At 29.7% G+C, this 24542-nt stretch overlaps 7 protein-coding genes across 7 annotated transcripts; 4 read left to right on the top strand and 3 right to left on the bottom strand. All coding sequences in view use genetic code 12, as the record gives it.

Moving 5' to 3' along the window:
- Positions 1-9: 9 nt before the first annotated feature.
- UBA4 (Uba4p) lies at positions 10-1329 on the bottom strand (the record flags this gene model as incomplete). The annotated part of the gene is made up of 1 exon (XM_051757344.1): positions 10-1329. The coding sequence occupies one exon, from the start codon at positions 1327-1329 to the stop codon at positions 10-12; it is 1320 nt and encodes a 439-aa protein (XP_051614899.1).
- Positions 1330-1532: 203 nt separating this feature from the next.
- Positions 1533-4174, bottom strand: KGF55_002637 (rio1; the record flags this gene model as incomplete). The annotated part of the gene is made up of 3 exons (XM_051757343.1): positions 1533-1967; positions 2046-2260; positions 2500-4174. 3 exons carry the CDS (start codon positions 4172-4174, stop codon positions 1533-1535), a joined length of 2325 nt encoding a protein of 774 aa, XP_051614898.1.
- A 385-nt stretch (positions 4175-4559) lies between these two features.
- On the top strand, positions 4560-5362 carry KGF55_002636 (uncharacterized protein; the record flags this gene model as incomplete). The annotated part of the gene is made up of 2 exons (XM_051757341.1): positions 4560-4598; positions 4667-5362. The coding sequence occupies 2 exons, from the start codon at positions 4560-4562 to the stop codon at positions 5360-5362; spliced, it is 735 nt and encodes a 244-aa protein (XP_051614897.1).
- A 270-nt stretch (positions 5363-5632) lies between these two features.
- Positions 5633-7657, top strand: KGF55_002635 (TLD domain-containing protein; the record flags this gene model as incomplete). The annotated part of the gene is made up of 1 exon (XM_051757340.1): positions 5633-7657. One exon carries the CDS (start codon positions 5633-5635, stop codon positions 7655-7657), a length of 2025 nt encoding a protein of 674 aa, XP_051614896.1.
- A 293-nt stretch (positions 7658-7950) lies between these two features.
- KGF55_002634 (pre-rRNA-processing protein ESF1) lies at positions 7951-10062 on the top strand (the record flags this gene model as incomplete). Its single annotated transcript, XM_051757339.1, has 1 exon — positions 7951-10062. The coding sequence occupies one exon, from the start codon at positions 7951-7953 to the stop codon at positions 10060-10062; it is 2112 nt and encodes a 703-aa protein (XP_051614895.1).
- Positions 10063-12523: 2461 nt separating this feature from the next.
- On the top strand, positions 12524-19009 carry KGF55_002633 (CFEM domain-containing protein; the record flags this gene model as incomplete). Its single annotated transcript, XM_051757338.1, has 1 exon — positions 12524-19009. The coding sequence occupies one exon, from the start codon at positions 12524-12526 to the stop codon at positions 19007-19009; it is 6486 nt and encodes a 2161-aa protein (XP_051614894.1).
- Positions 19010-19508: 499 nt separating this feature from the next.
- Positions 19509-23681, bottom strand: ECM21 (Ecm21p; the record flags this gene model as incomplete). Its single annotated transcript, XM_051757337.1, has 1 exon — positions 19509-23681. One exon carries the CDS (start codon positions 23679-23681, stop codon positions 19509-19511), a length of 4173 nt encoding a protein of 1390 aa, XP_051614893.1.
- Positions 23682-24542: the final 861 nt, after the last annotated feature.

Raw genomic sequence — 24542 nt, 5'->3', positions numbered from 1 at the left:
TACGAGCCTTTAATATTTTGGTATATTTTGATCAATTTCATCTGTCCATTTGTTGAGACCTCCTTTTAATTCTTTCACGTTTTTATATCCCATATCTATTAATTTTTTAGCGGCTAGTTGCGAATCATTACCAAATCGACAAATTAAATAAATATCATCTGTCTTATTAATTGAGTCCATGTATTCTTCCAAAGAGTCTAGCTTTCTGAATGTAGGGTCCCATTCAATATTGATGGAACCAGGCAAATTTGTTATATGATATTGTTCCTTTGGTCGCACATCAATCAATGTATGTCGTTGTTTATTCTTTATCTTATCGTTATATTCTTGCACAGAAATTCTATATTTCTCATCAATCGGATCAATAACCACCTTACCACAGAATTCAACATAATTTATGCCACCGTTTTTGATCTGCTCTTTAGTAATCGATTTTTTCCTCCCACATACGAGACAGTTCTCTTGTTTGGGTCTCATCTTGAACGTACGTATCTGTTGATTGGGATATGCGGAGTAAGATGCTAAAAATGGTTTAAAATTGTCTTTAGTATAAAACTTCGTCAAAATCTTGATAGCTTCCATCGCCATTGCCGTGCCCACTAGTCCAATAGCTGGACCTATCACACCACCATCTGAGCATGAAGTAACAGTTGAAGGATTTGGAGGTTGCGGATAAAAACATCTATAACAAGGGCCAATATTTTCAAAATTTAAAATAGTAAATTGACCATCCGATTTTAGTCCTGATCCGCTAACTATCGTTTTACCTAACAAGACGCAAACATCATTGATAAGATATCTTATAGCTGGATGATCTGTACAATCTAAAACTAAGTCATATTGCTCTATTATCTCAAATGCGTTTTCATTACTTAGTTTTGTAGGATATGTAGTAACATGAACATGAGGATTTAATTTCGTGATAAATGATTTGGCCGACTCACATTTGAACTCTCCTACTGTGGAAGTGCTATGAATGATTTGTCTATGCAAGTTACTAGTATCCACTATATCATCATCAATGATTCCAATAGATCCAATTCCCGCCGCAGATAAATATTGTAACGCAGGTGATCCTAAGCCACCAGCTCCGACCACTAAAACTATTGAGTCTGATAGTTTTATTTGTGAACTCAATGATCCAAATTCAGGGACAATCATTTGTCTACCATATCTTTTATACTCATCCAAACTAAAGTTACTGTCTATTTTAGGGAATTCTTTGATTGTCGTTTGATCATTTGAAATTTTCCCTCGTAGAATCTCATTCTCCAATTCTAACTCTTTTATTCGTTGTAGTAGCCTAGAATTTTGTTCAAAACTAGTCATTTTTATGAAGTTTTGATTGCAAAATTAATTTGAAACATTTTTTTCACATACTGTAATAGTAATCGTAAATAAAATATACAACAGTCGTAGAAGATAAAGAATTACGTTGTAAGATTAGTTTACCACTCTAGGTAATGAATACAAGGCTACGATAATTCGAAAATCCTGCTATTTCTTATTACTTTTATTAATGATAGTTTTTTTTATACAATTTTTTGTTTAACAAAGAAAGATTTCAAGTGACGTAACTGATAAACACAAGTTCCAACCAAAACAAATAATTGAACAATCGACCATTTAACAACTCTTGAATTGGTACTTTCACTTTGATCTCTAAATATAGCTTCTCTTTGTCTCATATATTCTTGTTCCCAGTGAATTTTATCCAATTGTTCATAAAGAGAATTTACTCTTTTAGTTAAATCATCAATCAGTTTCGTCGATTTTGAATCAACATAATCATGAGTAGAACCTTGAGCTACATCAAAAAATATTCTGTGAATTTTGTTATGAGTATTGTCGGTGTAGATTGGAGTCAAACAGAATTTATGTTCACCTAAATCTAAGGAAGTGAAAGTGAATTCTCCATCTGGTGATGATTTTTGATCAAATACTCTATGATTACTGTCAAATGTTTCCTACACATGGAAGTTAGTATGATTGTCTTTAAATTCGAAAGTTTGTCCTTCATGATCCCTATAAAAATAATTACATACATCAATTGTAATTTGAACTCTTAACTTGTTATTTTTGAAATACTCGTTTGAGTAATCATTTTTTTCATAAGCATCAATTCTACCAACTACTAAAGTTTCATCTTGTAACTCTTCAAAAAAACATTTTGTTTCTCCAGTTTTAACGTAAAAATGTAATGCATTCGTAATTTGAACTGACGCTATCAAAGCTGTGATTATGATTTGATACAATTGTCCTATCATTTTGAGTTAGGATAAGGAATTGTTAGTTGATAGATCAAGCTTCTTGTTGTATGAAAAAATTATATGAAAATTTCCAAAAGATAGACACGTATAAAATTATATGAGCTACCAATTTTCCTAATAGTTAATTAACGCGTACCAACAATTATACAGACCAAACAGTCTTCAAAAGTTAAACAATATACAAGACAATTTTAATCTAATAGATATATTTCTTATATAATCTACTTACCTGTCTTTCTTTTATTAATAATTTTCTTTTTGATATGTTTCTTCATTTTCGTCTTCCTTTTCTCTTGTTTCGCTAATTTTGCAGCTTCTTTTCTTGCCTTTTTAGCGTCTTTGTCCTCGAATTTTTTACCTTTAGGAACCAGCTGTTCTCTTTCATCATATTCTGAATCATCTGATCCTGATTCCTCGTCCTCGTCCTCATCTTCATTAGCGCTATCTTCTTCACTATTTTCGTCACTACTAGCCCCGACAGCATCCTCGTCTTCTATATCTTTGATATTTGAGTTACTATCAACTTCGTTAATGTTGGGCTCAGATGCCACCAACTCTTTCATTGTATCGACTTTCCCTTCGGAGAATTTTTGAAAATCCCTTTCATCTAAGTGATTTAACGATCGAACCAAATGCAAAGACCGGAAAATCTCATCTTCAATCTCTTGATCTTTCGTCAATTTTAATGGCAAGTCATTCAAATATCGGATCATATCTATGGTATCTTCATCGTTTTCATCAACCCCTTCGTCTTCTCCAGTTGCTTTCGTTTCTGTAGATTTAGATAGTCCAGCATCAGCATTATTAGTATCATCTTCATCATCATCCACGCTTTCTTCGACTTCTTTATTACCATTATTATCTTCAGTACTGTATTTTGATTTAAACCCTAGTTGATCATTCTTATCGGTTACGAATTTAAAGATAGACTTTTCAGGGAAGACATTAATACCTTGCCTACTAAAATAATCATTGACATTCTTTATATCCATTCTCAAAAAATCTAATGCCATCGGATGATCTGGCTCAACACTTTGTGAAACATCAATAATATATAGTTTGTCTTTATGAACAATTGAATTATATTCACTTAAATCAGCATGAACTAATTTACAATCTTGAAATAATCTCCTCATACAAATTAACATTTGATAATAATACTTTATAATATCATTGGTATCTTTATACTTATAATCTTTTAATTTAGGGGATGGTTGATTGGAACCTTTTGTTAAATATTCCATAACTAAAACATGAGATTTTAAAATAATTGGTTTGGGACATGGAATTTTACTTTGATAATATATTCTATTCAAATTTCTAAATTCCTTTTCAGCCCAAATTTTTACCATTTTTCTGGGGTTTCCTTGATCTTTGGTATTTCTTAATCTAAAATCTCCATCAACATATCGTTTCCTATCTTTGAAAACCAAGATCGAAGTTTTATAAATTTTAACAGCATATTCTGGACTATTTGGTATTGAATCGTTGGTTCCATGATATATATTTGCTTCTTTTCCTGTACTAATACATCCATTAATTCTGCTAATAATATTCGAATTGAAAATTTTACCTAGAAATCTGATTGTTCTTGGATCTAGCACTTGTTCAACAGTTGCTCTATTTGCTCTATCTTTGTTTATCTGCTGACCTTTCTTGAAAGGCTCGGTTTTGATTTTGTCTGCATACTTCGTCACGATGTCCTCTTTTTCCAAAGGTTTTGAAACCTGTGTATTGTTCGAGCTAGTTGTGTTCAGTACCTTTGAATTTGATTCTTCATTCTCTTCAAAATCACTATCATCTGAGGAGCTAGTGTAGAAATCGTCATTCGTGAATTCGTTCCTGTCGTTCAATTCGAGATTGGAGAATCCATTTTTCACCTCTTCTTCGTTTATGGCTGTCATAGTTCTCTATATATTACTCCTAATAAATTTATGTAAGATGATCTTCTCAAAAATTAGTCTGATGATTTATTTTCTCAGATCCTAAAAAAACTTCAAAATCAGTAAAATCCAAATCTAGCTTGATTGAGTTTATCACGATATTGGTTTATGTTGTTTCGTTCGTATTAAGTTATAAGAAAGATATAGTAAATGCATTTTGGATTCATGAGACTTAACATTTGAGATGGTTTTGCAACCAGTGGACCGACATTGCTACCAATCCGACCAATTCTAACCGCATTAAGTTTGGCTCCTTCACTAGTACGAATTGAAAATTAAAATTCTCATATTATCGAGAAACACTAAAGTATCAGACAATCGACAATACAAACTTCCCAGTATCATCATGACTTTACCTGGTGTGGTAGCTGGCCTTTTACCACAAGTACGTAACTTCAATTAGTATTTGATAGATCAAAATGAGAATTTTCGAGGCTAACTAAACAAATTTAGAAATTTTTTGGATATATTCCACTAGCTATAGGTGTTGAGATAATACTTGGTATAACAATTTTAAACAAAGCAGGTGGTTTATATGGAATACTATCATTATTTACAGGTCATCCAATAAATTTTTGGCAATGGTTATATAATTCATTAGCTTTAATCATGTTACCTATTTATGCTAATGCATTAATTAATTTAACCAACAAACAGAATAATGTACGAAAAATTTCGTTATCCACCGTTGTTTATTTGATTGATACCCTAATTGGAATACTATATACTTTGTATTTTATGGTTTTCTGGTTTTATTCAGAAGAAGAAAGTGGAACTGATGTTGGAGGTAATGGATTAAATTTTTTTAAAAGAACAATGGATGAAACTGATGCTGGAGCGGATTTATCCAAGCAATCTGCATCAGCTCATAGGGAATTGTTTTTTATTTTCAGTACAAGCTTAATAATGACGGTAATTAGAATATATTTCACATTAGTTTTAATAAGCTTTAATAAAAACTTACTAAAACAACAAACGTTGAGAGATTATAATAATCACAATGAAACGAATAGTTCAAGTCAAAACAATCAAGTTGATGCCGAAGAACAAGAAATATTAGACTCCAAGGGAATCTATGGAGAGTTTCGAAAAGTTGTTTTGGATATCGAAATTAGAGCTAAAGAATTTTTGAGTGATTATCTATTATAGTTTTTAGAAGATCATTTAGATTCTAGATGTGAATAAAACAAATAATGCATAAACAACATACCTTATTCACAGCTCTATTGAGATCTTCTTATAACTTCATGATATCCTCTGAATATAATACGAAATCTAGATGTAATATTCATCTCGTATATTTGTTACACAAAATCCGAAAAGTTATATGTGCTAGCAATTGAATCTAGGTCATACATGTTAAATTTATACGTTTCACTCCAAAAACGAATCTAGAGAGAACTATAAGACTTTCATGGAATGGGACAATCAGCTAGCTCAAATAATGCTGAAAACGGGGGAGGCATTGACAAAAGTCTAGGTATCAAAATCAAAGTGAGCAAGGAAGAATTATATGATTTATTTTATACTAGATGTTTACGACTATTAAAACCAATTGAAATTTCAATAATTAAATCAAAATTAATTGAAAGCAATAAAGCTTATCGGGATACTTCCAAAAACGAATTGAGTGAACGGGATGAAGAAAAAGGTTTAATAACTAGCCATAATATTAGTAAAGTCAATTTAGAAAATTGGATACTATGCGAGGGGGATAGCTCAGAATCAAATACTGCTAGCCAGTATTCAAAAGAAGAATTCTCGAAATACATAAACATACTATTCAAATCAATGAAAAGAATTGGACAACTACCGTTTTTGAGAAATAAAATAGACAAGAACGTCGAAACATTGGATCTTAAAGAGTTTGTAATATCTTTAGTGTTTTTATTGGGTAGATTTGCAAGATTATTTGGAGGAAATGAATACGATGATAATAGTTTAAGTTTTTTAAAATTGTGGTATATATCAATTAATTTTGAAAATGCTGATACCAGCAAAGAACAAGCTGATGAAGAAAGTGAAATTTCAATTTATGTGAATCAATCATTTGAAGAATCAGATTCAATTGAAATAAAATCTAAAAAAGTCAATTGGAAAAAACTTGAAATTTTTAAAAATTATAATGATATAAATTACAGTCGATTGAATTTTGAAATTAATGATTTAAGAAATATACTTACATTCAATTTGATCCTAAATGCAATCCCCTTGCAAAAACATGACAAAATGAATGATTTACTCAAATCCTACATTTCTAAATGGTCAGATTTTGAAATTTACTCGAATTATATAATCAAATTTTTGGACTTGGAAGATAAAAATGAGATAACATTTGATCAATTTTATAATGGTATACAAAGAATTTTACTTACTTTCATCTCTCAAATGGCTGCAAAACTTATGACCAATTGGATTTTAAATTCTCATGAAAGACGATCACAGCAAAATCAACCTAAAGAAGCAATACAGCCTAAAGACTCAAATGATAATGAACCAAAAACTAATTCAAAACATTCGTATAAATTTGAAGAATCAAGATTAGTAACTGTTCCATTCATATCATATATTTCAGCAGTTTTAAAGGGCATTGGAAGTAAGATTGAAATTACAACAGAAAATATGTTTAAATTATATTCTGGTGCAGAATCTGGATTTTCAATTAGATCATTAGAAACCAAAATATTTAAATGGCAATCTCCCACATTATTTATTGTAAGTGGTAAAAGAATTAAACAAAAAACTATAGAACATAATAAAAGATATGAAAAATTTGATCATATTTATCCTAATTATTTTTTAAAACTGGAATCAAAATTAAAAGATTGGCAACAACCAAATGATAGAATTACTTATTGTGTTTTAATAAATCATCCATGGGTTAATTCAAATAAAAATAATTTTGGTGATAAAAATACAATAATTTTAAGTATTTCACCTCATTTAGATTACTATAAAAGTGTTACAACTTCATCTGCTAATGATATTTTAAAAAATAAACTGATATATTTTAATAATTTAGGAATGGGTCTTGGATTTGGAAATATGCAACCATTAAATAAAAATAATTTACAAAAATATTATCCTGGTGATGTATCATTAACAATCGAATCTAATTTAGAATTTGCAATTTTTAGACATTTAGTAGGTCAATCTTCAGTTACCAAGAGTACATCAACATCATCTGCTAAATTTTTTCAAAGTTCTACTCATTCACAACTATCAAATAAAAATTTTGAAGATAGATTTACAATAATAGATTTAGAAGTATGGGGTATTGGATCTTTGAAAAATCTTGAAGATCAAAGAAAACAATGGGAATGGGAAGAAAAAATGGCAAATGAAAGACAAAATATTAATCTTAAAAATATGGGTGAAGAAAGAGCATTTTTGGAAATGGTTGGATTAGTTGGTAATCATGCTGGTAATGGTGGATCCGTCTAATAGCTATTCTTTATATAAGGACATATTTAGTATTTACGTTTTAATTTTAAATCTAGAACTGGGATCCTTTTGATACCACGAGCTTTTCACTCTCAAATTACACGGTGATGAAGAATCGAGGATTACTGTATAGCTGTACACGCTATAACAAGTGGTTAGGTTTTAGGTTAGACTATCTAAATTTTTGTGTAACAAATTTTTAATATAAGAGATGAGAATCAAGTAGTTTAACAGTAAATTTAGAATCATAAACTCAATTCAACCAAGTCTAACAACAGCATAGTGGAGCCAAAATGACAAAAGATAACAAAGACAATAAAAAGAACAACAACAACAATAACAAAAATAAATCCAAAAAGAATGAAATAAAACCAATAACAGAAGATAGTCGATTTAAACAAGTTCATAATGATCCAAGATTTAAATTTCCAAATTTTAAAAGTTTAAAAATAAAAGTTGATGATAGATTTAGTAAAAAAGAACTTAGTAAGCTAAATAATAATAATAATGTTAAAATTGATAGATATGGTAGAAAATTAAATAAAGATGATTTAAGAAATAAAGTTATTGATAAATTTATTGAACATGAAGATGAAGATGAGGAAGAAGAATCCACTAGTGAGGCTGAGGAAAGTGAGGAAGAAGAAGAAGAAGATGAAGAAGTTTCAAAACTAGAGAAGAAAATTCGAAAAGAAGAGTCTGAATTAGATCGAGCTAGAGGCGAAGGGATGGATAGTGATATACTGTCATCATCATCAGACGAAGAAGAAGAAGAAGACGATTCCTCAGACGAAAGTGATTTATCGTTAGACGAAGACGAAGAAGAAGAGGAAGAATCAGAAGTTGAAATTGAAGAAAATAAACCACAAGAATCAGAACCAACGAAATCATTTGCTGTAGTAAATATGGATTGGGATAATTTAAGAGCAGAAGATTTAATGGCTACATTTATATCATTTGTACCGAAAGGTGGATCTATAAAATCAGTTAAAATATATCCTTCAGAGTTTGGAAAAGAAAGAATGCAAAAAGAAGAACTTGAAGGTCCATCTAGAGAAATTTTCAAAAGTAAGAGAAAATCAAAAAAATCAGAGAACAATGATTCAGATGATGATTCTGATTCTGATTCAGATTTGGATTCTGATGTTGATATAAATGACGCAAAAGAATTGGAACGAGTGACCAAGAAACTTTATGAACAAGATGATGGTAAAGAAGATTATGATAGTAAGGCATTAAGAAGATATCAATTACAAAGATTACGATATTTTTATGCAGTTGTTGAATGTGATTCAATTAATACTTCAGAAAATATATATAAAAACGTAGATGGTACAGAATATGAATCAACTGCAAATATATTTGATTTAAGATATATACCAGATAATATGGAATTTGATGAGAACGATGTAAAAGATGAATGTTTTAAAATTTCAAAAAATTATAGACCTGATTCAAAATTTGTTACAGATGCTTTACAACATTCAAAAGTAAAATTAACATGGGATGAAACACCAAAGGAAAGATTGACTTTATCTTCTAGACCTTTATCTCAAAGAGAAATTGAAGATAATGATTTTAAAGCTTATTTAGCTAGTGATTCTGAAAATGATAATGATGATAAAGATAATGAGAATAATAATCTAAAAAATAAATATCAGAGTCTATTGGGAAATACTTTTTCAAAACTAAATAAAGAAGAAAATGAAGATGAAGATGAAGACGATGTAGATATGGAAATTACATTTGATCCAGGTTTGAAAGATGGAAAAGTTGATAGTGAAGAAGAAGAAAAAGAAGAAACAACCATAGATGCATATAAGAGGAAAGAAAAGGAAAGACGTCAAAGAAGATTAAATAAGTACAAAGAAAGTAAAGAAGTTGAAGAAGATGAAGAAGAAGAAATATCAAAATCAAAATCAAACAAAAAAAGAGATGATAAAAAGCATAATAGGAGATCAAAAGAACAAAACAATTTGACTGATAAACAAAAAGCAGAATTAGAATTAGTTCTAATGGATAATGAAAAACAACAACAAAATAATCATTTTAATATGAAAGATGTTTTGAAAAATGAAAAAAATTTGAAAAACACCAAAAATAAAAAGGGTAACAAAAAAATTGATTCAGAAATGATTCAAGATAATTTTAATGTTGATTTACAAGATGATAGATTTAATGAAATTTTTGAAAATCATGAATATGCTATTGATCCAACTAGTAGTGAATTTAAAAAGTCTAATATTATGAATAAAATTTTGAAAGAAAGATCAATAAGGAAAAATAAAAATGATAAATTTAATGATAAATCGTCGTCTAAGAAACGTAAATTTGAAAGTAATGGTAATAAAGACGATTATAATGATGTTAAAAATTTAGCAAAGAAATTAAAGAATAGAAGATAAAGTCCAATATTAGCATGATTAGTGAATAAAAAATACTTTTCTTTACATACTTTTTACCACTGTTTCTCTAGGGTAGCAATGAGCTTTATGAATAGACAATTTTGATGATTGACTCTTTACACTTCGAAAATGATGTATTTGATGATGATTGGTCGGATTGAAATTATGATGTTACATTAGAATTCAGTAGTATACATCAAACAACTTCAGTCGCTGATTATAGTCGATATTGAAATTTCATTCTTCCTATTCGTTGAACTCGTTTACAATTTTAACAGTTCAAACTGATTTAAAATGAAACTTGTTTCAAAATTCAAAATTCAATGCAAATTTGCAACAATTTTGATTTAAAATCTAGAAAACAAATTAAGAATTTAGGTAAAAATTTTCGGAAAACAGGTATTTCGGAAAAACTAAAAAAGCATTAGCTTAGTTATATCAATTTTATAAAAAATTGATATAGGGTACCATATTACTAATATAAAATATCTTCATAGCTATTATTCTTTACTGAAACTTAAAAATGCAACATATTCTTTATATGCAGAATTTTAAAAAATTTTAAAATTATCTAAAAGATCAATTTTATCAGTTTGATCAATTCTATTATTGTAGTTACCAAGTAACAACCCTTTATTTATGACTCCTGATTGAAAAACAATGCAAAAGCTTCTTAAATATAGTTTGTAAATTACATGTTAATCTATCGAGTCAAATGATAGTTTTCTAGCAATCTGAAATTTTCCCTTCCTATAAACTCTATTAGTACTACTATTCCTTTGAATACTTCTAGAAATATACCGTTTTTATTAAGAAAATTGAGCAACCAAAAACAATTGAAATAAACAAAAAAAAGAAATGAAAAGTTTATCTAAAAGATCAAAAGTTTGATTTTTGGAATCTAAGAACAAGATTTATTATTATTGGTTGATTTTAATTTGTTTTGTTAATACCGATAAATTCATCTACGTAAAAAAAGTGCGCAAAAAAAAAAAAAAAAATAAAATATCTAAACCATTCACTTACCAAGCAAATTACTAAAATATCAACAAATAAAATAAGTTTCAATAAGAAAAAACTATGAATCTTCAAAAAAAAAGCTTATAGGAATGGTCCTGAAAACCCTCGAAAATGAGTTTGTAAATGATATCCATTGATTCAGCTGGCGTTTGTTGGAGATTTTGAACACGTCTTACATGGATTGCAAACAAGGGATCCAATTCAAACCAAACTCATAGTTCACAGAACTCAATTGAACATTCAATTAAGTCCCTGTCAAAGCTCAAACTAAAAATGCAATATATGTATCAATTACTATTTCTTATGATTTTAGGAATTAGGTTTCACTTTTTAAGTAATCCCCGATATATTCTCCAATGCAAATTTAGTATTCTCGTATTTTAAATAATTTAAAGTTTTAAAAAGACAATACCATTTTTAAATTATATTCATAGTAATTGCTTGGATGAACATGCTATTATTCATCATAATGGGAGAGATTCAACAATTGATTTTATCATTACCGATGATTGTTTTGACTTTTATTGCATTTGCATACATTGTTCTCGTAATTTGTTTGCTTGAATTATTTTTTAATGATAAGAAAACACGGGTTACAAAATATTAAATAACACACTAGAAGGAATGAGTATACATAACTTACATGAAAGCACAAAACAAAGTTTTAGAACTTGGCAAATGCAATATTATAATTTGAATTTAGAATTAAATTTAAATATTTATGAAACCAAAATTTAATATGTCTGAGTTTCGCGTTAAAAAGAAATTGATTTATTCATTCAAAGTTTCCATCGTCGGAGTAAAACGTTCATTCATACAAAATTTGCATTCCATTATTTAATTACGGTATCACATTTGGTTAAAATTTGATCAGAAATGGATTATTTCGTGTTTTCTAATGGTCAAGAGTTTTGAAACACACGAAATCAATTTATTTTTTTAAAATCTTTATTCCAAACATAAGCACTATACTATATTTATTTTATTTATGTTCACACCTAAAGCCGTACGCATGTATCCTACAACTACTAAATTGACTGTCACATAGATTGAAAAATAGTTCTGATTGGATATATTTTCCTGTTTTGTATTATTTTTTCAATTTTCCAAGGTTTTTCAACTAGATCGATATACGCTTCACTAGTATCAAAAGTGTTACACAAAAGCCCAATATTTAATATTGTTGCAAAATTTGAAACTTAAAAAATAGAACATGATTTAAAAATTACAATGAAATTTTTTTAATAAACATACGTTAAACGAATCTTAAAATTAGATCTTATTGTGAAGATCAAGAATAAGAAAAATTGAATTACATAAAACAATAGAAAGTTCCATATATTTAATAATCTTATAATTTTTTCATGTATTTTTGAAAATCAATTACCAATTCATCAACCAAAATCATATTCACAAAAGAAGTTAAACTCATTATTCAAAAATGAGGGTATCATCATTTGTTTATTCATTCGCTTTAGCTTCCTTTGTGTTTGCTGAAACAGAAACAGAATCAGATCCATCATCATCATCATCAGAAGATACTTTAATTACAACTGCTCCAACTTCAACTACTGCAGATAATCCATACGCAACTTACCCAAGTGTTCCAAGAACTGCTTCCATAAATGGATTTGCTGATAGAATATATGATCAATTACCAGAATGTGCTAAACCATGTATGTTTCAAAATACAGGAATTACACCATGTCCATATTGGGATACTGGATGTTTATGTATAATGCCAATGTTCCAAGATCTTGTTGGATCATGTATTGCTCAGAATTGTTATGGTGAAGATGTTTTAGATGCTAGATCTTTAGCTACATCAATATGTTCAAGTGCTGGAGTTTGGGAACCATATTGGATGCCACCTGCTAGTGTTAGTTCTGCATTAGAAGTTGCTGCTACTGCTGTTCCTGCTGTTGAAACTGGTGCTGCTGAATTAACTGAAGAATCAACATCAACTGAAGAATCAACATCAACTGAAGAATCAATATCAACTGAAGAACCAACATCAACTGAAGAATCATCATCTGAAGAAAGCTCAACTACATCAGAAGAAAGTTCATCATCATCAGATTCATCAACATCAGAAGAAACTACATCAACTTCAGAAGATACTTTAATTACTACTGCTCCAACTTCTACTACTGCAGATAATCCATATGCAACTTATCCAAGTGTTCCAAGAACTGCTTCAATCAATGGATTTGCTGATAGAATCTATGATCAATTACCAGAATGTGCTAAACCATGTATGTTTCAAAACACAGGAGTTACACCATGTCCATACTGGGATACTGGATGTTTATGTATAATGCCAATGTTCCAAGGTCTTGTTGGATCATGTATCGCTGAAAATTGTTATGGTGAAGATGTTTTAGATGCAAGATCATTAGCTACTTCAATTTGTTCAAGTGCTGGAGTTTGGGAACCTTATTGGATGCCACCTGCTAGTGTTAGTTCTGCATTAGAAATTGCTGCCACTGCTGTTCCTGCTATTGAAACTGGTACTACTGAATTAACTGAAGAATCATCAACTGAAGAAATTTTATCAAGTTCATCATCAACTGAAGAATCAACATCTGATGAAAGTTCAACTACATCAGAAGAAAGTTCATCATCACCAGATTCATCAACATCAGAAGATACTTTAATTACTACTGCTCCAACTTCAACTACTGAAGATAATCCATATGCTACTTATCCAAGTGTTCCAAGAACTGCTTCAATCAATGGATTTGCTGATAGAATTTATGATCAATTACCAGAATGTGCTAAACCATGTATGTTTCAAAATACAGGAGTTACACCATGTCCATACTGGGATACAGGATGTTTATGTATAATGCCAACTTTCCAAGGTGCTGTTGGATCATGTATCGCTGAAAATTGTTATGGTGAAGATGTTTTAGATGCAAGATCATTAGCTACATCAATTTGTTCAAGTGCTGGTGTATGGGAACCATATTGGATGCCACCTGCTAGTGTTAGTTCAGCTTTAGAAGTTGCTGCTACTGCCGTTCCTGCTGTTGAAACTGGTACTACTGAATCAAGTGAAGAATCAATATCAACTGAAGAACCAAACTCAACTGAAGAACCAAATTCAACTGAAGAACCAAATTCAACTGAAGAATCAATTACAACAGAAGAATCAACTACATCAAGTGAAGAATCAATAACAACCGAAGAATCATCAACATCAGAAGATACCTTAATTACAGATGCTCCATCGTCAACTTCAACTGATAATCCATATGCTACTTATCCAAGTGTCCCAAGAACAGCTTCAATTAATGGTTTTGCTGATAGAATATATGATCAATTACCAGAATGTGCTAAACCATGTATGTTTCAAAACACAGGAGTAACACCATGTCCATACTGGGATACTGGATGTTTATGTATAATGCCAATGTTCCAAGGTCTTGTTGGATCATGTATCGCTGAAAATTGTTATGGTGAAGATGTTTTAGATGCTAGATCATTAGCTACTTCAATTTGTTCAAGTGCTGGTGTATGGGAACCTTATTGGATGCCACCTGCTAGTGTTAGTTCTGCATTAGAAGTTGCTGCTACTGCTGTTCCTGCTACAGTTACTATTACTACTGAATCAATAGAAGAAACTTCATCAATTGTTGAAACTACTTCAGAAGAATCTTCAGTATCAATTACATCATCAACTACATCTTTTGCATCACCAACTGCCTTACCAACTGATCCAGTCAATCCTGAAGAACCATTCACAATTACTTTTTCATTACAAGGATCATTTTCTTATTTCACAACTGATGGAAGATCAATCAAATTATTTAGTGGTGCTGTTGTTACTTTTGTAATTGAAGATGGTTACCTTAAAGTATCAGAAAACGAGTTTATTCAAGTCACATCAAATGGTGCTTTAATTATTGTTGAAAATGTTGAAGATGCAACTAATGGATGGGGAATTGTTGAAAATAGATTATCATTAACTTTACCTGAAACTAAGAGAGGATTATTTAAACGTGAAGATGAAGTTCAATTCCAATCATGTCCTGCTGAAGAAGGAAGTGATGTTCATATTGGTGATAATAATGAAGGTTGTACTTCAATTGAAGCTGCTGCTGAAAATGTTGATAATGATGAACAATCTACAACTACTGAAGGTGAAACAACTGAAGAAAATAACACATCAACAACAGCTGAAGAATCTACAACAGATGAAACTACAACTCAAGATAGTACTACCTCGGAAGAAACATCAACTGAAGAATTAACATCAACTGAAGAATCAACATCAACTGAAGAATCAACATCAACTGAAGAATCATCATCAACTGAAGAATCATCATCAACTGAAGAATCAACTGCATCAACTGAAGAATCATCATCAACTGAAGAATCATCATCCACTGAAGAATCAACTGCATCAACTGAAGAATCGTCAACATCAGAAGATACTTTAATTACAGATGCTCCATCATCAACTTCAACTGATAACCCATATACTACTTACCCAAGTGTTCCAAGAACTGCTTCAATCAATGGATTTGCTGATAGAATCTATGATCAATTACCAGAATGTGCTAAACCATGTATGTTCCAAAACACAGGAGTTACACCATGTCCATACTGGGATACTGGATGTTTATGTATAATGCCAATGTTCCAAGGTCTTGTTGGATCATGTATTGCTGAAAATTGTTATGGTGAAGATGTATTAGATGCAAGATCATTAGCTACTTCAATTTGTTCAAGTGCTGGAGTTTGGGAACCATACTGGATGCCACCTGCAAGTGTTAGTTCTGCTTTAGAAGTTGCTGCTACTGCTGTTCCTGCTGTTGAAACTGGTACTACTGAATCAAGTGAAGAATCAATATCAACTGAAGAACCAAACTCAACTGAAGAACCAAATTCAACTGAAGAACCAAATTCAACTGAAGAATCAATTACAACAGAAGAATCAACTGCATTAAGTGAAGAAGTATCATCAACTGAAGAAACATCATCAACTGGAGAAACAACATCAACTGAAGAATCATTATCAACCGAAGACTCATTATCAACTGAAGAATCATCAACATCAGAAGATACATTAATAACTACTGCTCCATCATCTACATCAACTGATAACCCATATGCAACTTATCCAAGTGTTCCAAGAACTGCTTCAATCAACGGATTTGCTGATAGAATATATGATTACTTACCAGAATGTGCTAAACCATGTATGTTCCAAAACACAGGAGTTACACCATGTCCATACTGGGATACTGGATGTTTATGTATAATGCCAACATTCCAAGGTGCTGTTGGTTCATGTATTGCTGAAAACTGTCGTGGTGAAGATGTATTAGATGCAAGATCATTAGCTACATCAATTTGTTCAAGTGCTGGTGTATGGGAACCTTATTGGATGCCACCTGCTAGTGTTAGTTCATCATTAGAATATGCTGCTACTGCTGTTCCAGCTTCCGAAACAGGTACAACAGATTCATCATCAACATCTACAGGAACTTCATCAGATTCAACAACAACAGATGCTACTAATTCATCAGAATCCCAATCATCAGAAACTCCAGATTCAACTGTTTCATCTTTTTCAAGTTTAGAAGCTTCTCCATCATCATCAAATCCAATTAGTTCATCCAATCCAAGTGACTCAGCCATGGAATCTGAATCAATAACTACAACTGAAGAACCAACCACATCATCAGATTCCTTAATTACTTCTGCTCCATCATCTGAATCAACTGATAATCCATATGCTACTTATCCAAGTGTTCCAAGAACTGCTTCAATCAATGGATTTGCTGATAGAATCTATGATCAATTACCAGAATGTGCTAAACCATGTATGTTTCAAAATACAGGAGTTACACCATGTCCATACTGGGATACTGGATGTTTATGTATAATGCCAACATTCCAAGGTGAAGTTGGATCATGTATTGCTGAAAACTGTCGTGGTGAAGATGTATTAGATGCAAGATCATTAGCTACATCAATTTGTTCAAGTGCTGGAGTTTGGGAACCTTATTGGATGCCACCTGCAAGTGTTAGTTCATTATTAGAATCTGCTGCTTCTGTTGTTGAAACTACTGATTCCTATTCAACATCATCAACAATCACAGGAAGTGAAACCATATCATCAACTGCTTCAGACGAAATTACTACCGCAGACTCAGCCTCAATTAGCTCAGATACTTCAACTGCCTCAGACGAAGAAATCACAACTACAGACTCAGCATCAATTAGTTCAGATACTTCAACTACAATAGAAACTTCATTACCAACTGAATCTGTCTCACCAGATGAATCATTTACATTATCTGTCTTATTCAATGGAGAAGTTACAAGATTTGAATCAAATGGAACTCACATTAAATTATTTGATGGATCATTAGCTGAATTTGCAATTGAAGATGGATTATTACATGTTATCAATGTTGGATATATTCAATTAGGAGAATTAGGTGAATTAATTATTGGTGATATTGAAAATGCTACAAATGGTTGGGGACTTGAAGATAATAAATTAACATTAGCTACTACATTGGCTAGATTTTTGAAACGTCAAGAAGTGGTTCAATTCTATGTTTGTCCAGCTGAAGTAGGTTATGATGTACGTGTTACTGGTGGTGAAGGTTGTATAGCAGTTGAAGTAAGTGCTGGTAATATTGAAGTTCCAATTCCAACATCAAGTGAAGTAATAACATCAATTGAATCAACTTCTTCTGATGATCTTAGTGAAACTTCAGTTATAGATACAAGTTCTAATTCTGCTTGGAATTCATCAATTGCTACAACAGGAACTGCATCAGATGAAACTACATCACAAACTGGATCAATTTTACCATCTGCATCAACATTAAGTGGCTCAATTACTCCTACTACAACATATCCATCAACTTCAATAATTACATCAACTGGAACATCTACTGATATAGAAGGAAATGAACTGATCTTTACTACTACTCAAACAATTACTGAAGTAAGTATATATTGTGCATTATCATCAGCTAGTTCAGAACAAAGTGAAGCCAATGAAATTCAAACAAGTGCTGCTGCTGCTCAATCAACAATAATTGAACATCAACAAAGTGTAGTTACTGTTATTGTATCATGTGAATCAGCTATATCATCATTAGAATCAGTTAAATCAATTGCTGAAGTTGTTACTAAAACAGAAATAATTGCAAGTTGTGAAAGTGAAATTGAATCATTATCATCAATTGAAGAAGGTGCAAAAGAAACATTAGAATCAATTGTAAAAGAACATGAATCAATAGTATTAATTCAAAAATCTGCTGCTTCAAAACAACAATCTGCTGTATCAGTTTTATTAAGTGAAGCTAATTTACAAACATCAACTGAAATAAAAGCTCAAGCTGAATCTGCTGCTTATGAAGCATTTAAAGCTAAAGTTGAAGCATCCCAAGCTGAAAATATTCAAAAATTAGCTGAAGAAACTGCTACTGTTTATATTACATCAACTGAAACTGCTATACATTCTGAACAAACTGGAACTGTTGCTGCTCAAACTCAACAAGGTCAACAAGCTCAAACTACTGGTACTTCAGAAGGAACTATTGAAAATGGAGAATCAACTGAATCAGCTGAATCAGGTCAACAAGGTGGGCAAGCAAACGAAGGAAATGAATCATCTAATCAAACAATTGCAGGAGAAGGAAGACCAGCTGAATCAACATTAGTTTCAAGTATAAGTTCAGGTCCAAATATTGAATCATCATCACCATCATCATCTTCTGACTCACAAGGTATTGCTGCTGGTGAAGGATCACAAGTAGGATCAGAATCAAGTTCAACTACATCATCAACTGGATCAAATATTACTGAATTAGCTAATGCTGGATCTTCAATAACTTCAAATTTCAAATTAAGTTTATTAAGTTCAATAATTGCAATATTTGTAATTTTCATTTAAGATAATATATTAATATTCAATTTCAAAATTTATCATTGATATCCTTATTCATCTACCAAATATCAAAACTGTATGACTTAGAAAAGAAAAATTAAAAATATTATAATTTCAATTAATCATTAATTTGTATTAGATACTTTCCATAATTTCAATTAATTCTTTTCGGTTTTTTATTATTATCATCATCATTAATTAGAAATGAATGATTTATTGAGTATTTATTATTCAAAAGTTTGGATTAATTCAATTTAATCCTTTTAGTTTCTGTAGTTATAGTTTATAAAAGTACAATTCAATAAATTTTTTATATCAAAATTGTCTCTACTCTAATTCAAACTCTACACTTTTACAAACGGAAAAAAAAGATATTCAAGTAGAGTATATAGATTACATTTAAAGTTGCAGAATTGAAAAAAAAAAATGTTTCATTAATTACAGAATGTCATACCATATTACATAAATATATCATTAATCAAAATATTCAAAAACCCATCATCAATTAATCAAAATGTTGAATATCTTGAGGTTTTAAATTGAGTAAACTTGAAGAACTAGTAGATACAGGAACCAAAGATAAGTTATCAGTTGATTGTCTTTGTTGTTGATTTAATGATAAAGTTGATGATGAAATTGTATTATTTCTCATATATTGAGGTCTTTGTTGTTGATTTTGTTGTTGTTGTTGTGGATACCTTAATAAATTAGGTGATGAAATATATGAAGTAGTTGAATTTATAGTTTTTATGGATTCTGTTGATATATGTTTTAATAATGGTAATCTTTGATTAAATTTCATTTCTTCTTCATTTTCATCATCTTCATTATAATCATTTTCATCTTTATAAAATTTATTTTTATTTATTTCATTATCATTTTCATCTTCATCATCATCCAGATCTTCCAGAATAATTTTTGATATTTCTCCATTTGTATTAATTGTATTTGATGATGAAGTTGAAAATTGAGGTTGATAACTGTTGATAACTAAATTCTCATCATCATCATCATCTGATCCATCTGATTCTTCATTTCTCTCATCATCTAATCCATCGTTTATTAAAGCATCATCATCATCTTCATCTTCATCATCCAAAATAGCTTCTTCATTATCAGAGCTTTCAAATTCTTCACGATTTTCAAAACTGGCAAAATGACCAGGTAAATTAGTTGAATTATTTTCTTGATTTTCTTCACTTCGTTGTTCATTACTTAATGAACTAACTATACTTGTTGAATCAGGTACAGTTGAAGAAGGAGGACTGACTCCTTCACCATCACGACCGTCAACATTACCATTTCCACCAACATCATTATTATTATTATTAACACCACCAATACCAGTTACCCCAGTATTAATACCATGATTCAACAATAAAGAAGAAGAAGAACTCAGTTGAATACTACCATCCTCATCATCATCATCTCTAGATGAAGATTCAACATTTTTATTCTGATTCAATTGTTGATTCAGTTGATTCGAATTATTAATAGTATGATTAGATTTAAAAGATTGTGATAAACTTTCTTTTATACTTGATTGTCTTCTTTCTAAATTTCCAATTGAATTATTAACTTGATTTAAATTTAAATTTTTATCATTTATATTTACTATTTCATCTATATTTAATGAACTTACCAGATCCCTTGGTTGTTGTTGTTGATGTTGATGTACTGGTTGTTGTTGTTGCTGTGGCTGCTGCTGCAATTGCAAAGAAGCATTTGGAGGTGTAGGAGTTGGAGATAATGAAGATTGATCTTCAATTTCATAAGCAGGAGCAGGTTCATTTGGTAAAATCATTGGTATTGAAGGAATTCTACTAAGGGGATCTTCAGGTATTGATAAAGTTTTAAATAATGGTGAAGGAGAAGAAGGATTTGATATAGTTGATGTTGTTATTGCTTCTTCAAATGATGGTAATTGTTCATCATTACCACCACCACTTCCTGGTGATTCTTCATTTGGATTCCATGGTTTTATTATAATTCCATTTTTAATATTTTTATAATTTGGAGTATTAAACAGAATTCCATTTGATGATGCACTATTCGATGAAGTTGAACTAGAATTATTAATAGAATTACTTGTCAATTCAACTTCATTATATTTTGGTAATTGAATAGAACCATCATTACATTTAGAACTTAATAAAATTAAAGGAGTATCAACAACAACTTCATAATGATGCATTTTAAAATCATCTTTTGGATCAGGTTTTGAAATTCTAAAACAAATTTGTAATCTATGATTTATTTGAATATGTTTAAAATTTGAATCTGGATATAAAGCTCTTGAAATTAATGTATAACCATTTTTTATATTTTCTGGTGGTTGTGATTTAGATAATAAATCATCTGATAAATATTGTGATATTGGATGTTTTTTTTGATCATGTAATCCTATTTCATCTACATTTGATAAATTTGTTTCTAATGCTCCTATTATTGGTGAACTTGGTGAATTTAAAGAATTTGTTGTATCAACTACTGAAGCTTTTCTTGATGTTGAATTAGTTGCTGTTGTGGATGTTGTAGTAGAATTAGAAAAGGATGTATTTGTAGTATTTGTTGTTATAGGGTCATCATCTAAAAATGATGTCGATGTTGGTGAAGTTGAAGAAGAACTAGTCATCATAAATTTATCAGTTTTTGTAGTTAAAAAAGGTAATGCAATATTAATATCAATTGGAGAAGCAATCATAGTTTTATCTTTATCTTTATTATTGTTCTTCTTTTTTGAATTATTATTATTATTTAAATCATTTTCTGGTTCATAACAAGAAAACAAAAGATTATTATCAGGACATTTTATAATTTCTTCTTTATAAGAATCTCCCATTGAATTTGAAGATTGTTTATGTTTTGTTTTTAATTCACATAAACTTATAATTCTTTCTCTTATTTTATTTTCTTTATTAGCAGGATGTAAAAAATTTGGATCTTCACTATCATAATCATATTCTTTTTTTAAATTTTTTGAAACATAAGTAATTCTTTCTAATACATTAAATTTTATTCTTTTTAGAATAACATCTTTAACTAATGGAACTAATTTTACATTTATAACATGTTCTGAACCTAATGATATATATTTTTTGGGGAAAGTAATCATATAATGAACTGAATCATTCCATACTCTATTTACATATATTGGTTTATCAGCTATTGAATTTGCAAAATTCGGAGGGGTTCTAACCATTGGTATAGCATATGATGCATTTACTTTTAATTTTCTATTTAATTTATCACTTATTTTATTGAAATTAATCAGTAATGTATGACTTAAAGTACCATTAATTGATACTATTGATGGTGGAATATGCTCTGGTAATAAAATTGGTAATAAGAATACATAAAGACCAGCTTTATGTTCTGAATTGAATTGTGAATTTGAATGTGAATGGGGAAATGTGTGTGAGGTTGTTGATTCTGACTCATTTAATGATGATGAAGATGATGTCGATTGTTGTGGTTGTGGTGTTGGTGGAGGAGAAGAATCTTCATCATCTTTTGAATTACTAGTCTTTGAATTATCAATTAATTTATATTCTCTTGATCTTCTAGCTAAATCATCAGGTCCAATATTTTTTAATTTAAAATCATTTGAATTTAAAGAACTTATAAAATAATCAGCATTTTGAAAATTTGTATTCCATTCCATATCTCCAATTTTAAATTTTTCTTTAACTTGGGATCTATTATATGCATCACCAGTTGGCCATAAAATTTGAGTTGATGATTGAAATTTAAAAATTAAATCTTTTGAAGTTGTTAAATCTTTTGTTATTTCTATTATTACTGCAAATGTATGAGGTATTGGTAAATCTGAATCAATTTTTGAATTTAAATAATTTGGACTATGAAATTTTTTCATTCTTCTTATTATTGAACTTTCATCAATCATTGTATTGGATGTTGATAATGATGATGATCTAGTATTAGTATTAGGAAATTGATCTTCAACTAACTGAGCCTCATTAATTAATGAAGATGAAGAAGAAGAAGTTGTTAATGATTCATCCATTGATCTTTGAACATTACCTCCATTTTCAACATCTTCATATGTAAAACTTGTTGATACTGCAGGTGGTAAATATATACAATCATTTGAATTTGAAACATAAATTTTTACTGTTTTTGATAATGAACCTGAAGTTGTTGTTTTTAAAGGAATTGGTTGTTGTAAACCTATATCATTTAACATATTAATTAATTTTTTCAGTAATACATTTGAAGTTTCTTGTTTAATTAATTCTTTAGTTTTATTTGATTTAAAAATATTTGAAGGTGATAAAGTTTGAGAATGATGATTAGTTGATGATTTGGATCTCGATCTAGATCGTGATCTTGGTGAATCTAAGCTATTATTGTTATTTGTGTTATTATTATGTTTTGATGAATCATGATGAAAAGTTAATGAAGTTGATCTTAATCTTGATGCAGCTGATATATGTTCTCGGGGAGGTGTTTCACTCTTATGGAAATAACTATGATGATTAGAATGAGAATTATGTTTATTATTATGAAGAATAGAATTATTTGTATTATTATCTAAACTATTCCTCCTATTATTATTACCATGTATTGTATCTAAATTTGAATCAGTTGAATGTCTATGAACTACTTTATTTTTAAGTTTATTAAAACTGAAACCTCGAGGATGATGATGATGCATTTTATCATCTGTGTATTTGGTTTTATTGGTGTTGTAGTTTTTAATGGTATGTGATTAAGTTTTGGTTGTAAAAATATATTTGGTTTTAAACTCGTGTTATACTCTTGAACTCTGATGATGGTTATTGATAACTGACACTTTGAATTTTAAATATGTTACGATCTAATTTTGATTCTTCTAAGTATATTAATTTTTCTTTGATATGTAAGTTGAAGTTAGGTTGATTTTTGTATTTTGTATGATTGTTTGATGTATGATAATAAATTATTATATAAGGAAGTCTTAGTGTTTTATTATTATTATTGTTCTACTTTCAGTTACAAATGATAAATCATTAAGCTATTGTTCATGTATTAATGATTGCTTGTGAATGAGTAAATGAAAGTTGGATGGAAATAATTTGGTTGGTTTAAACTGGTTGTAAAATTTAATGTAAAAAAGCCTCCTTGGTTATACCAAGTAAATTTCCAAAATTATTTAAGACTATTAATCAAATATATTTAGTAGGGACTTATATGGAGTATAAGTATTAAGCTATAAATAAAAGAATCACTATTCCCTGACTGACTCTTACTAATCAAATTGATTTTGAATGAACTGGACTGAATCAAATCAATCAAATATAATTCAAATGTTAATAAATGTAATGAATATTGTAAGTTGTATCAATAAATTTAATAAATCATACTTTATCGTAATAGAAAAGTTTAAATGAATAAGCTAATACTTACAATACTTCCTACCTATTCTTATTCTTCTTCCGCTGTAATGCTTAGTTTCAAGTAGTAACAAAAACAGTAGTAAATGAATTTAATAAACAGTACTTTGTGTAGTAGAGCTTTTATAACCGATTGGTATAAT

Source organism: Candida pseudojiufengensis (genome assembly GCF_024610245.1).
Source record: "Candida pseudojiufengensis strain CBS 10847 chromosome Unknown scaffold5, whole genome shotgun sequence".
Taxonomy (NCBI): domain Eukaryota; kingdom Fungi; phylum Ascomycota; class Pichiomycetes; order Serinales; family Debaryomycetaceae; genus Lodderomyces; species Lodderomyces pseudojiufengensis.
This window is presented reverse-complemented; position numbering and strand designations above follow the sequence as displayed.